Source organism: Lissotriton helveticus, chromosome 4_1 (genome assembly GCF_964261635.1).
Source record: "Lissotriton helveticus chromosome 4_1, aLisHel1.1, whole genome shotgun sequence".
In the NCBI taxonomy this organism is placed as follows: Eukaryota; Metazoa; Chordata; class Amphibia; order Caudata; family Salamandridae; genus Lissotriton; species Lissotriton helveticus.
Genome location: NC_136063.1, coordinates 1,452,994,804 through 1,453,008,126, shown reverse-complemented (window position 1 = coordinate 1,453,008,126; position 13,323 = coordinate 1,452,994,804). Strand labels below are relative to the sequence as shown.

The 13,323-nt window shown below is 44.5% G+C and overlaps 1 protein-coding gene across 1 annotated transcript in view; it reads left to right on the top strand.

Moving 5' to 3' along the window:
* Positions 1-13,323, top strand: part of IRF4 (interferon regulatory factor 4) — an 85,226-nt gene that overhangs the window by 28,580 nt on the left and 43,323 nt on the right. The window contains exons 3-4 of the mRNA XM_078688029.1: positions 6,424-6,610; positions 11,727-11,818. Coding sequence (XP_078544155.1) covers positions 6,424-6,610; positions 11,727-11,818 — 279 coding nt within the window. The remainder of the gene's footprint in view (positions 1-6,423; positions 6,611-11,726; positions 11,819-13,323) is intronic.

Sequence of the window (13,323 nt, the reverse complement as noted above, 5' to 3'; positions counted from 1 at the left end):
TCTACAGAAGGTTGAGTTCATTTCCACTGTGCGTTTTGTCCAATCAATTTGTGGATTGTGTTCCGTTAACCAGGGTAATCCAAGAATCATCTGAAATTGAGGGGCATCAATTAAATTGAAACTAATATAACTTCGATGTTCTCCAGGACCAAGTACCAAAATTGCCTCCGTGTCAAAAATGATTGGACCAGAAGATAAATTGGTGCCATCCACTGCTCGAACTGACTCCGGTCTGGGTTTCTTCTCGAATTGAATTCCCCAAGATTTTGCGAACCGGATATCACAGAAATTTCCAGTGGCACCAGAGTCCAACATGATCGCGACCTCCTCCTCTAATTTTTTCCCAAAAAAGATCTTACAAGAAATTATCAAGTGCGGTGCTGCCACCTGAAGAGTGTTCGCTAAATGTTGAGGTTTGGGAGTTGACTCAGAAGGAGCTCCCACCAGAGCAACTCTGTCTACTGGTGGAGCCTGTCTTTTACCCATTGCCTTGATTTTGGTTTTTTGGTACAGTCTTTTACGAAATGGCCTGGCTGGCCACAATACATGCAGAGTCTTCCCACTTGACGTTTCTCTCTCTCTTCTTTGGAAAGAGGCCCTCGAACTGTGCCAATTTGCATAGGTTCTTCACCAAAGCTCCCTTCGATACTCCTTGCTGGTTCAGATCTCACCCGATCCAATCGAGGCGGAAAGGATTTAAAGTCTTTTCGTTTTTCGCTTCTTCGTTCAGATTGACGCTGATCAATTTGGAGAACTAGATCAATGAGTTCAGACACATCTGTTGGTCTCTTAGGTATTTGTGATAACCCATCTTTTAATTCATCCTTCAGACCCCTATAAAAGATTGCTGCTCTCTTCTCAGATGGCCAGCTCGTTTCCACAATCAATTTATTGAACTGAGCTAGATAAGCCACCAGTTCTCTATTGCCCTGCTTCAGATCCAATAACTCGTTATCCGTTGCTTGCGAGATTGTTCTTCGATCAAAAATTTGTAAAAATTCTGCCTTGAAATCTTCGAACTTATATAAAGCTGGATCATTAGAGGTAACCAATGGCATGGACCAAGCTGCGGCATCCCCACTCAGGTAAGAGAGCACGAAAGCCACCTTGGACTGATCCTCCTTAAACAGAATGGGCTTACATAAGAAATGCAGTGAACACTGCGTCATAAAAATTTGAGCCTTATTTGGATCCCCCTGAAACCTTTCCGGAGCTGCCAAAGGGATAGTGGGGGACATTGCATGCACTACTTGAGTGGTAAGGGAAGATGAAGTCGTAGGAGACGGATCAAAGACTGGAGCCCTTAGACCCCCAAAGTTAGGACTGGGGCTTTCAGATAAGTGATCTAACCTTTGTCGAAGATAACTGGCCTCTTGATTAGACTTCCTAACCTCTTCTCTAGTTTCGCTAAGTTGTTTCTGCAACCCTTCCAAGATAGACGCTAGCGCCTTAACATCGAATCCTTCAGCCATCTTGCTCAGACGGAGGAATTTTAGGGCACTTCAATCTGTCAGAAGTGTACCTGAAATCCAGAGGTTCTCCGTGGAAGCAGATGACTTGAACGGAGGCTCCCAGCTGATATTTCCAAATTCCCCCACCTCCCTGGACCCGGATTTCTCCAAGGCCAGGAAAAAAGGGGAAAGGGGAAGTGGATAGACAAACAAGAGAGACGGCCACACAGGTGTCTTCTGACTCTTCTCTACTGCTAGTCACACCTAAAACATTAAGAACATCATTAATACAGTTCCCATAACTACTGACCTTCTTGCACGCTACTCTTCCTCAAGACCAAACTCATACCTTAGGATTGTGTGGAGTTAGCTCTCTCTTAGAATGTCCAAAATAGATATCTGTTGTTTGAGAATTTAGTAGCACTCTCAGTACGGTGACTGGTTGTCTTTATGAAGAAGATTTGGCGGTAAACAGCAGTATTAACTATATGCATACAATTGAATATCCCTATCTACTTAGTTTCATTGTAGTCTGTCACAAGTGCTGGCTGATGAAAATGAGAAAACCTTGGCAACTACAGTTCCTGACGTTACTTGACTCCTTGCTATATCTGTAGTACAAAGGACAGAACTGCTCTGACTCTCTCTTTCTGGAACCTACTCGATAGAATAGACAAACAATGGCTGTTGCTTCTCAATGGCTTTAGTCTTTCACACGGAAGTCTCAAAAGCTGAATCAAATGTCTTTTATCACAAAGGGAATTCAAAAGGAAACCTCCTACTTGTGGTCTTGGCGAATATCTGGATACTCTCAGGAATAACGAACCACTGGACTCCCACTTCTTACTAGAAGCACGAAGACACTCTGAAGGGGTTCGAAGAGGAACAGACTCGAACTCAGCTCCAAACTTGTGTGAGACGAAGAGACGAACTCCAATGCGGAAAAAACCCTCAGAACTCGAAATCCGCTATTGGTAACTGAATGAGACGAGACGTCTCAATAAACGGAGAATGAGGTTTCTTGATTACCAATCACCTCGCACTGACAGGAAGTGCTGAACACTTAAGAAAATGCGGAGGAAAGACGCGCTATAGAAAAGCGCATCCGTCCGCCAGAAAATGACAGTTGAAGTGCGCAGTGCTAGGTACGCGAGCGCACAAAATGGCCGACAGTCAGCTGGCCGCTAGAACGCTGACCTAAAGGGTAGAACGGCACAACCAGGAACCACCCAGAACCTAAGTAGCCCACTGTTGAGCCACCCGCTGACGCCAACTCCACAAGGATAGAATTGGAGCCAAACCTGGAATCAAAGGACATTTTAGTGTAACAGGATTAGTTAGACTTGAACCAGATTGGACTCTGACAGTATCCCATCAATTTTTTTGGTGAAGAACTGTGAGATGTCATCACACAGTTGCTGAGACGCTAACTCTGAGCTCTCACAGGCCACCGGTTTAACGAATGACTGCAGGATTTGGTATAATACCCTTGGAGTATTTCCAGCAGCTGCGAGTTGGGACACAATGTGGTTTTTGCGCGCCATGCGAATGGCTTTATGGTATGTGGAGAGGGATTCCCAGTAGCGGCTCTTGTCATCAGCCAAACGGGACAATCTCCATTTTTTTCAAGTTCCTGGCGGCTTTTTTTAGGGACCTTAATTGCTCTGAGAACCAGACTTCTTGTTTATGTGCCGGGCGTGATTTAAACAGTTTCAAGGGGGCAATATCATTCACTGCTGTCACAAGCGCCCCTTCAAATTTAGTCAAGGCCACCTCAATGTCTTCAGTGAGCGTGAGGGAGGGTTCTACAACCCTCTCTTTAAAAGAATCTTGGGTCATTTTGTGCCATTGCCTCCGTTTACTCGGCAAGGCAATCGAGCCTGAGGGAAGAGTACTAATGCGAGGAGTGTAAAATTCTACAATGAAATGATCGGTCCATTTTATTTGTGTTGGAGGTAGGCAGTTGATTTATGGGGAGTTGGACAGGATTAAATCCAGAGTGTGTCCTGCCTGGTGTGTTGGACCACTATTAGCTTGTTTTAGGCCCAGTAAGGACAGTAGGGATTGTGCCTCAATGCACTCTTTTATTTCGCTATGAACGTTGAAGTCTCCCACAAGTAAGAAATCGCTATCTTTGCTTACATGGGGGGCCAATGCTTCCACTAGTGTAATGGAGAAATTGGCACAAGGCCCGGGAGGGCGATAGACCAAAGCCCCTTTTTGGCTACCTTTGGGTGCAGCATTAGTTCCCTCCCCCTGCCTTAATGGGGCGGTCTAGTCTTTTTATATCTCATTGGAATTCCTAAAGTTATGGCCGGAACCGAGTGGGGTTTCAGCCATGTTTCCGTCAGAAAACATAGATCGGGCTCTTCAGATGAAATTAGTTCCCATACCTCAGTTGAGTGTTTCGATAGCGATCTAATGTTGCAAAGAAGGTTCTTACTCCCAAGTGATACATTAGCACCCACCCTTTTAGTCGGAGTAGGGTGGCAATCAGCAAGATCACTGCCCTTGATATGTGTATGGAGCGGATCACCCGCAGGGTCACTGTCCTCCGATTGAGTTTGAAACTGGGTCTTGCAATGACGGCAAGAGAAAGGGCCCTCCAGGCTGGTATCTGCCCCTTTTTAGCATTCCCCTAGAGGTTTGTTACGTAAGCCCAGAAGAACCTGAGGGGTGTAGATAGCCCGAGTAATGGACCGTACCTCTGGGTTAGCAGATCTAGGTGCCATTGCCCCTAGTCCGGTCGCGGACGGGTGCAGATGGGCTGGTCTTTGGCTCGTCTTAGGCGCGTTCTTGGGCGCTCCGCTGCGCGCTTGACCCGACGAGGGGGCTAAATAGCCCTTTGATCAGAAGATCTAGAGCGCTAACCGCTCGACTTGCTGGGAGTGTCTGGCTCTTCCTGTCCCGCCCTCCGCTCTACGGTATTGGCTACCGAGTCAGACCGGGGCGGGCAGGCTGGAATACCGAGCACAGACTACTGGAGTATAATTGAGCCCCTAGCAGCACCGGGAATGAGCGTGGGTACACAGAGTGAGTGGAGTTTAAAATTCGTATTCAATTTTAACTTTCCGCAGATAACACAAAGTATGAGATATTAAAACTCTTAATCAATTTTTAAAATGTGACATAAGAAGTGAGTTATCAATTAGAAAACAAGTAAAACAATTTTCGTGCAGAGCTTCCGCTCTGAAGGTGCTTACTGGCTCTAAGCGGGGTCGGGAGAAACTGCCACCGTCGTCCCTTACCTGAATGCACTTGACAACCTGACACATGGAGTGTACGATCAGTAATTCAGAGGGAACCCTATGCGACATTTGATACTGTGGACCACACTTTACTAAGCCACACAGTTAAAGATTCTAGCAGGAGCTTCAGGGTCCACAGTGCTTTTGTCCTTTTCCTTTGAACAGGCATCAGCATGGACAAAGGACTAGTTCTTCTTCCATCCACAGAGATTGCCAAGCTCTCTGCCGTCTTTAATTTCCAGCCAAGACTCTGGATGGATCTTATTAGGAAACACCACTAAATTTTTCAGTCATATGCAGGTGACACTGAGGTGATGATCTGAGTGGAAGAATCAGTGTACTGAGAGCTACTTATGTTCAATGACACGTATTGAGAACTACTAATATTATTAGTGTTGTATAATCCCCATTCATTTAATATGTATATTAAGTCAACCAAGCAAAAGCTTTCTAATTTAGTTGGCTGGGGTGCACACATGTGAGATACTCAGAATTAGCTGGAGAGCTACAGTGGCTCACTAGCTACTGGTTGGAGACCCTATTGATAATGAAGGCTGTGTTTAGGGGAACGCAAAAGAAACATGAATGAAGGACGGAATGCAGAACAAATCAAAACATTCACTCCCTAGTCAAGAGATCTATGTTAAATCCATAGTTCTTTTACTCACCATGCCACCCCAGTTTAGACCCAGCCATATGCAAATCAATCTTGACCCTGTGCCTCATGGAAACAGTCCAAACCGAACTGCCAAGCCCAGTCCTCCCTTGACCTGAATCAAGCAACCTAGGACTGTTTTCAGGATTTCACCCCTCATCAGCCAGGCTAGCTTGAATACAGTGGGACAGTGAGTCCGGATCCCACATCTGGGTATACCTTGCGCACTTAGGGCGAGAAAGCAAAAGATACACAAATGATGGACGGAATGCAGAACAAATCAAAACATTCCCCCACCCCCAGTCAAGAGATGAGGGTTAAATTCATCTTTATTTTGCTCATCATGCCACCCCACTTTATATCCAGCCATATGCAAATCAGACTTGACCCTGTGACTCATGGGAACAGTCCAAACCGAACTGCCAAGCCAGGTCCTCCCTGGACCAGAAACAAGCATCCTGGGACCAGTTTCAGGGCATCACCCCTCATCAGTCAGGCTAGCTTGAATCCAGTGGTGCAGTGAGCCTATGGCCCACGTCCGGGCCTACCTGGCACACTTAGGGTGAGAAAGCAAAAGACACACAGCTGATGGATGGAATGCAGAACAAATCAAAACATTTACCCCCAGTCAGGAGATCTGGGTTAAACCCATCGTTCTTTTACTCACCGTGCCAATCCAGTTTAGACCCAGCCATATGCAAATCAGTCTTGCCACTGTACCTAATGGGAACAGTTCAGCCCGAACTGCCAAGCCAGGTCCTCGCTGGACTGTAAACAAGCAACCTAGGAACGGTTTCAGGGTATCCCCCTTCATCAGCCAGGCTAGCTTGAATCCAGTGGCACTGAGAGCCCTGGACCCACATCTGGGCATACCAGGCGCAGTTAGGGTGAGAACAGGGTTCATCTTAACAGCAGTGAAAGGGAAATCATCTTGAGTGGAAGCATTGATATTGTTCTGAAGGTTTTGATTGAAAATCCAATCAGCAGAGATTATTGTATGCAAAATCAAAATATGTTAGTTTGCACTAATGCAAAATAATGCTGAGTTTTATTTATCAATTCCTTTCAGGCTTGGGCTCTCTTCAAAGGAAAATTCAGAGAAGGCATTGATAAACCAGACCCCCCAACGTGGAAAACCAGGCTGCGCTGTGCTTTGAACAAGAGCAACGACTTTGAAGAGCTGGTCGAGAGGAGCCAGCTCGATATCTCTGATCCCTACAAGGTGTACAGAATAATACCAGAGGGCTCAAAAAAAGGTAGGTAACTGAGTGATAATCCCCACAGCGGATCTCCTTTTTTTACTGTTTGATGTCAGTGCCAAAATGTTAGTTTGCAAATGTTCAAATCTAAAAAAATAAAATAGATTCATATTCCACAAAGCTCCATTTCAGAAAAGAATCTGGTGCTCGGTGATATTCTGGTACAGCATCTCACACTTTAGATGCTGGAGAGTTGCCCCCAGACACTGTACCAACATACAGAGTGAACTCATCAACAACTTGAAACACACATGTAAGCCAAGTGTTACAGAAAGACAGGGGGCCTCATTTATGAGGCTGTGCGTCACTTTTACGCCGCCGGTGCGTCACTTTTTGTGACGCACCAGTGGCGTAGAAATTGCACATTGTTGCGCCATATTTACAAAGTGACGCATCTGGGTAGATGCGTCACTTTCTAAACCCTTGCGCCACATTATACCTGCGTCAGGTATAATGTATGCAAGGGGGGCGTTTTGACGCAAGAATGGGTCATGGAAGTGACGCAGTGAAATCTATAAGATTTCACTGCGATATTTCTTGGCCGCTAATGCATCAAAATCTTACGCCTGCTTCATGGCAGGTGTAAGACTGACGCAGGCACTAACAACATGGGACTTGCCCATGTGAAAGTACACATTGCTGGAGTTGCGTCACTTTAGTGACACACTCCAGCAATGCGTCACTTTTGCGCCTACAAATACGTCAGAAATACTGACGTAGCTGTAACTCCTTGCGACATGCTGCGTCATATTATAAATATGATGCATCAATCATGACGCAAGGAGTGCGCACTGAGAAGTGGCGCATCGCTGCTTTCACGCAGCGATGCGTCACTTCTCATAAATGAGGCCCAGGGGATTTAGATCGACATCCTGTTTCAGTGGAAAGACAAACCCTGGAATGGGCAACTTTTTTTTTGTGGACTTTTATATAGCACGAACTAGACGCGAAGGTATCAGAGTTCTTTACATGATTACAAATTACGCTACAGACGGACACATACATTTTTATTAGGCACGGGGAGATTACGTGATTTACCCAGAATCACAGAATGTTGCGTGTCCCTGCTGAGACTCGAACCCGGTTCTCCAGCTCCGAGGTCGACAGCCCTAGCCATTTGCTCACACTCTTTCCCCAAACTTGATGTGCGTCCATCAAAAATGCCCACAGATGGCGGGCACATGTAGCTCAATGGATTTTGTTTGAATGCCTTGCTAATCAGCCCAAGATAACGTATTGAACTGGGAAAGCTGCCATAGCTAATTAATATTTTCTAACATTGTGAGTTTGAAAATGCAGCAGAAGATTGAGGTAGACCCTCTGATAGCGGAGGAGCAGAAGGAGCTTCAGCCCTGCAGAGTGATTTGAAATTGAAATCTGGGGTGAGGTACTTAATGCTTTGGCACTTAGCACACAGAAAAGCCCAAGGAGGGTGATGTCCTTGAGCACTGCAGTGAGTAATGTGGAATATAGAGGGTGGACAGGCAAAGAAGACTTCTCCTGTCATGCCCTTGCTGATGTTGCTTCCAATGAACATGACCAGAAGCAGTTGTAGAAAGTGATTAATCACTCCCACATTTAGGCTTAGGGCTGTCTGCCGCAAACCTAAGCCTTTTCCATCATGCTAGCTCCTGCACCAAATGGCAAAGGTTCTTCATAAACAGTCACCTCAAGTTCAATGCCAGTTTAACCACAAAGGAGACTGCTTGCTTCTGATTTTCCCTTCTCTGCAAATTAAGGCTGTAAACATGGTAAATAACTACCAGGCCACCTTTCAAGCTCTCGGCATGCCACCTTTTACAAGTCTCCATGATGTTCCTCAAAGAAAAGTCACAGGAATCCAAACATCTTGTAAAGATAGCAACTTTATTACCCCATAATTCTCTCTTGACTGGGTTTCCTTTCCAGCTTGCATCCTCTTCTAATGCTCCTGCACCATCCACATTGCATTGATGGCAAACTACTACCGTATTATACCTAGAAGCTCACTATCCCCACGCTTGGAGCCCCACGCTTGGAGACTAGATTGTACCCGGTGCGAAACCCAGTAATGTCATACATAAAAACATACGTCTTTTCTGTTAGTGTCCTAAGACTCTGGAATGGTACCGAACTCCTGAAAGACTTGCATGTATCCCTTCTGCAACACTATAAGGAACTTAAGAAGCATCTTTTTTGGTACAATCTAGGCCATTGCCAGGCAATAGTGTAGTTCAGGTTTTTTTTAAAAATAAAAGGTACTTTTCTAAACCTTTGGCCGCAAAGACTTTGTCGTAACAGTGAAGAAGGTCCGCAGTGTGAGCCTCTGGAATGAGCACCACAGGGTTGTAGACCTGTGACTCCAAGATGTGCCATGTACAACCCATGACTGAGAATGGCCTAATAACAAGTTTTTGCAAGCGCTGGGGATGGAGTGTCAGACAGAAGGAGGTGTCAAACAAGACTGCGGGGTATCCAATGGGTAGGGGGCGGGGTGACAAAAGGGAAGGTAGAGTGCCAAAGAAGTGGAGGATGCAAGGACAGAGTATGTGGTTCCAGCGTACACATCGAAAATATCTGGCTACACTACTGAGACAAAACACGCTGATACCCTGCTGAACTGAAGAGTTTTCAAGCTCCTAGGTCCACCCTTGGAAGGAGATGCTATCCCCCTTCTTATAAACATTAAGCCTCATCTTACCCCTCCTGTATTAATTATAATGCGCGTTTTCTGTTAGCCCTTTCTCAATGCATTGCTCTGCTGCTTGTATATATCCCAAACAAAATAAGAGACCAAATAAATAATATTGTCTGGATGAGAGTAATAGGGGTCTTTCCAGGCCTCACTTGGACCACCTTAATTTCAATCCTAGGAACCTTTCTTCATTGTCCTGCCCATTTCCGACATCCCTTGCCCACACATCGATATGGTGAAGCTTCAAGCTTCCAAGAGTCCTTATGAAAGAAATTCTTTCTTTCATATCACCATAATGTTGCCTGTCTAGCCACTTCTTTTCACTATTTTGTTACTGTCTCAACTATTTATCACAGTCTACTGATTCTCAATTTCTTCTTTTCCATGTAATGGGTTGCAGAGGCTTCCAGCGAGATTACAACATTTTGGCCAATGTGTGTCCTGTTTTGCTAAATGTACAAATCTGCCTGTCACCCTACTTAACCCTTTCCCCATTCCCCTTTGACTGAATTTATCTTATTGGTGAAAACTGTGCTGATTATCTGACATCAGGATGACAATTATTGGAAATCGGTCGGGGGGGGGGGGCAACCTTTAGGTTTTTTTCATTCATCTGCGTTTTTCTTTCAGATGACTAATGTTGTGTAAATCACAACAGTAAACTCTGGTTTCTTAATTCAAAGTTTACATCCAATTACTGATACATTATTACATTTGTGATATGCAGCATTTTAGTTTATTGATAAGTCCAATTGAGAACACCTTCACTTTCTCGGAAATATTGAGCAATTTTACCAGCATAAAAAAATTCCAAAACATTAGTGTTTGCATTTCGGTTATCAATCACTCAAGCATTTGTAGAGCTCACTACTCACCCATGAGGGTCTCAAGGCGCTAAGGGGGAGGAGTGGAGGCAGCTACTGGTCGAACAGCCAAGTCTTTAGGAGTTATCTGAAACAAAGGTTGCTATTTTCTTCAGTCACCTGTGCTTCGGGGGTGATCTCTGAACCTGTTGGTCGTCAGTTGAACGGCTGGTCGTAGGCACCATCTCTGTTCAATTTATGCACGAGCACAGCTTGCCGTATATTTGAGCCAGGATCTTGGGTGTCCTGGCTCAAATGTAGGTTTACAAGGTAAAAAGCTTAGAATATGGACGCTGGACAAGGTGGTTTAGGTGAGACCAACGCGTTCAGGCTGGTAGTGTAGGTTCTTGGTAGGGATATAGTGAGTCCATGTCTGCCAGGTAAAAAGGAGATATTCTGCAGTCCACTTTGATTTACTACTTGCGGTAGTTTGTGAAGGACCCCCCTCTTTCTATTTTTTATTTATTTTATTAACAACATGAGTGAGTGCAGTCTCAACTGGATGTAGGGCATGCAAGGAGACATCTTCGTTTGGGGCAGGCGTTCAGCAGCCCATCTTATTCTGGGAGACATTCTCAGTAACCTGAGATGCCAAAAACATTGTACTGATGTTGGCACTCACTACTGTGAAAGTCTTGAGACCGCTTGTTTCTAGCAGTCCTTAATAGGTTTTGATGGCCTACTTGTGTCGGTCTCATAGGACTGTCTTTCCTGTTTCTGCTGGTGCTTTATCTAACTTTCCCTCAACTTTGCCTCCAGTTAACTGCGGTGCCACCGTCTCTCAGCTCGTAGTTTCCTGCCATCTGGCCTCTTAGCACTCAATTCATCTTTTGAGTTACTTTTACTATTTAATTGAAGTGTGTTATACATCCTGCTGTCATTGTGGTCTTCTGGTATGTGGCAGGGCGTTGTTTGTGCAGAACTACTTTCTTCAGACTTTGTGGTTATCAAAAAAGAGAAATCTAGCGAAAAATGGTGTTCTCTGGCAGTCACTGTAGTCAGTGTTACTCATGTTCAAGAAACAACAGTAAAACTAACAACATGAACTCCTGAAAGCGCCCTACTTGCCTGTCTGTGACAGGAAACATGTCTCAAATTGTTTACAAAATTGTATCAGGCAAACCTCCTTACTGGTTTAATGTGCCCCTTTCAGAAACACATATATCTGTAACCTCTCGTCACATTTTAAATCCGACGTTAGAACCTTCAGAGCTTTTCATCCTTCTGAGGTTGATACAGTAGGTAGCATTAATACCACTGATCACTTACACAGCACCTTCCACAAGACAGGAATATGCTTATGGTGTTGGCATATGAAGTATTAGGTCATTTCTTAGTTATCCTCATTTTATCCACAACAGAAAGATGAAATGCCGAGGCAGCCTTGCTAGGATTTAACCCAAATGACCTATAGTATACCCAGGTCTCCGCAGTACCACTTGTTCAACTTAGCTACCCTACCTTTTAGTTAAGTAGCGCAACAGTTGATTTTGCGGCACTTCTGAATTAATTGCGTTATTTAAAATAAGTTATTTTGCTGTTATCTCCTTATTTCGTACTGCTTTTTTATTTACAGGAGGAAAACAACCCAGCACGGACGAGCCTCATCTAATGATGAACCACCCGTACACGGTGCCGTCGTCTCCTTTCACTTCTCTGCAGCCTCCGGTGAGTTCCCGCGCTTTTCTGCACACCGCTTTGCTTGAATGACCCTGCGCGTGCATGGCTGCTTCCTGTTCTGTGGCTAGAGCTGCTACGAGGTGATGCACCTTAAAGAGGATGGTGTTTAGTCTCTTTCAAGTGAAAAATACAGCAGTGTAATCTCCCCCACTTCTCCAGTCAAACGCAGCCCTCTTGTAATCATTCTAGAAGGTTCTAGCGTGAAAACACGACCGGTTCTTGTAGCGTAAATGCAGTGGCATTAAGCAAAGCTGTTACACCGCCCCCTGCCATTCTTAATCAGGGTTTTAACCCCGTGATAGGCATACAGTCTCACTGAGGATCGCCCTCTACAAAGCTTCAGTGAATGTTACAGGTTTTCAGAGGTGTCAAGACCTTTCTCATTAAGCGAGCAACTTGAGTGCCACACACACATTGCTGGCATCCAGACATTTTTATTACCAAACACATATTTGTGGTGAACTATTTCAGTAAATAAATATGATTGTCTTTATCAAGAGTCTATGATTTTGTTTCATTTCCCCAAAAACGTTTATATAAATGTGAGCTGCGCTGAGTTTGTGTAAAAGCACATGGGCTCTGTTCAAGCCTACATCAGTGCATGCTGTTTGTTACACGACATTTTGTTAGCTTGCAGTGGGCTTAGAGCCTGCCCGCTTATGGCTTAGTATTAGTTGGCTATATTGTCACTCTTGCTTGCTTGCTTCTTATTCGATAGCTTCTGTGAGCCTTATTACTTCTTCAGAGGTGCCACAAAAGAAAGAGGGAACGTTGGAATAGAATGCACGAGAAAACGAGCATTTGTAATGCAATAGGTCTCGCATTTGTTAAAGTTAGAGCTGTTAGCATTCAAAATGACAATGTTTTTTTACTTTTGCTTGTTTACATGCAGTGGTGTGATTATATTTGCATAGCGCTATTGCCATTGGTATGACCTGTCGGCGCTAGAGAACGAGTCAATGGGAAATAGGTTATGAGGGAGGGAAGATAAGAGTAATAGGGGATGTATGATGTTACAACGCATACTTTTACAACGCATGCCATTACAACGCATTTTTACAACGCAAAATCCTTTACAACGCATTCCATTACAACGCATACTACCTTTACAACGCATACCATTACAACGCATACCATTACATTGCATGTATGGTAAGTATTGGATAGTATAGGGATAAACATTACTATTCTAACTCCAGGGGATGCAACAGTAGGGTAAGTGTTGGATAGTGTAGGGGTAAAAATTACTATTCTAACTCCAGGGGGTGCAACATTAGGGTCAGTTTTGGATAGTGTAAGGGTACTATGCGTTGTGATGGTATGCGTTGTAATGACTGCGTTGTAATGACATGCGTTGTGATGGTATGCGTTGTAATGGTATGCATTGTAATGACTGTGTTGTAATGGCATGCGATGTAATGGATCTTGCGTTGTAAAAGTTTCGTTGTAATAGTAGTGTGTTGTAAAAGTTGCGTTGTAAAGGTTGTTTCCCG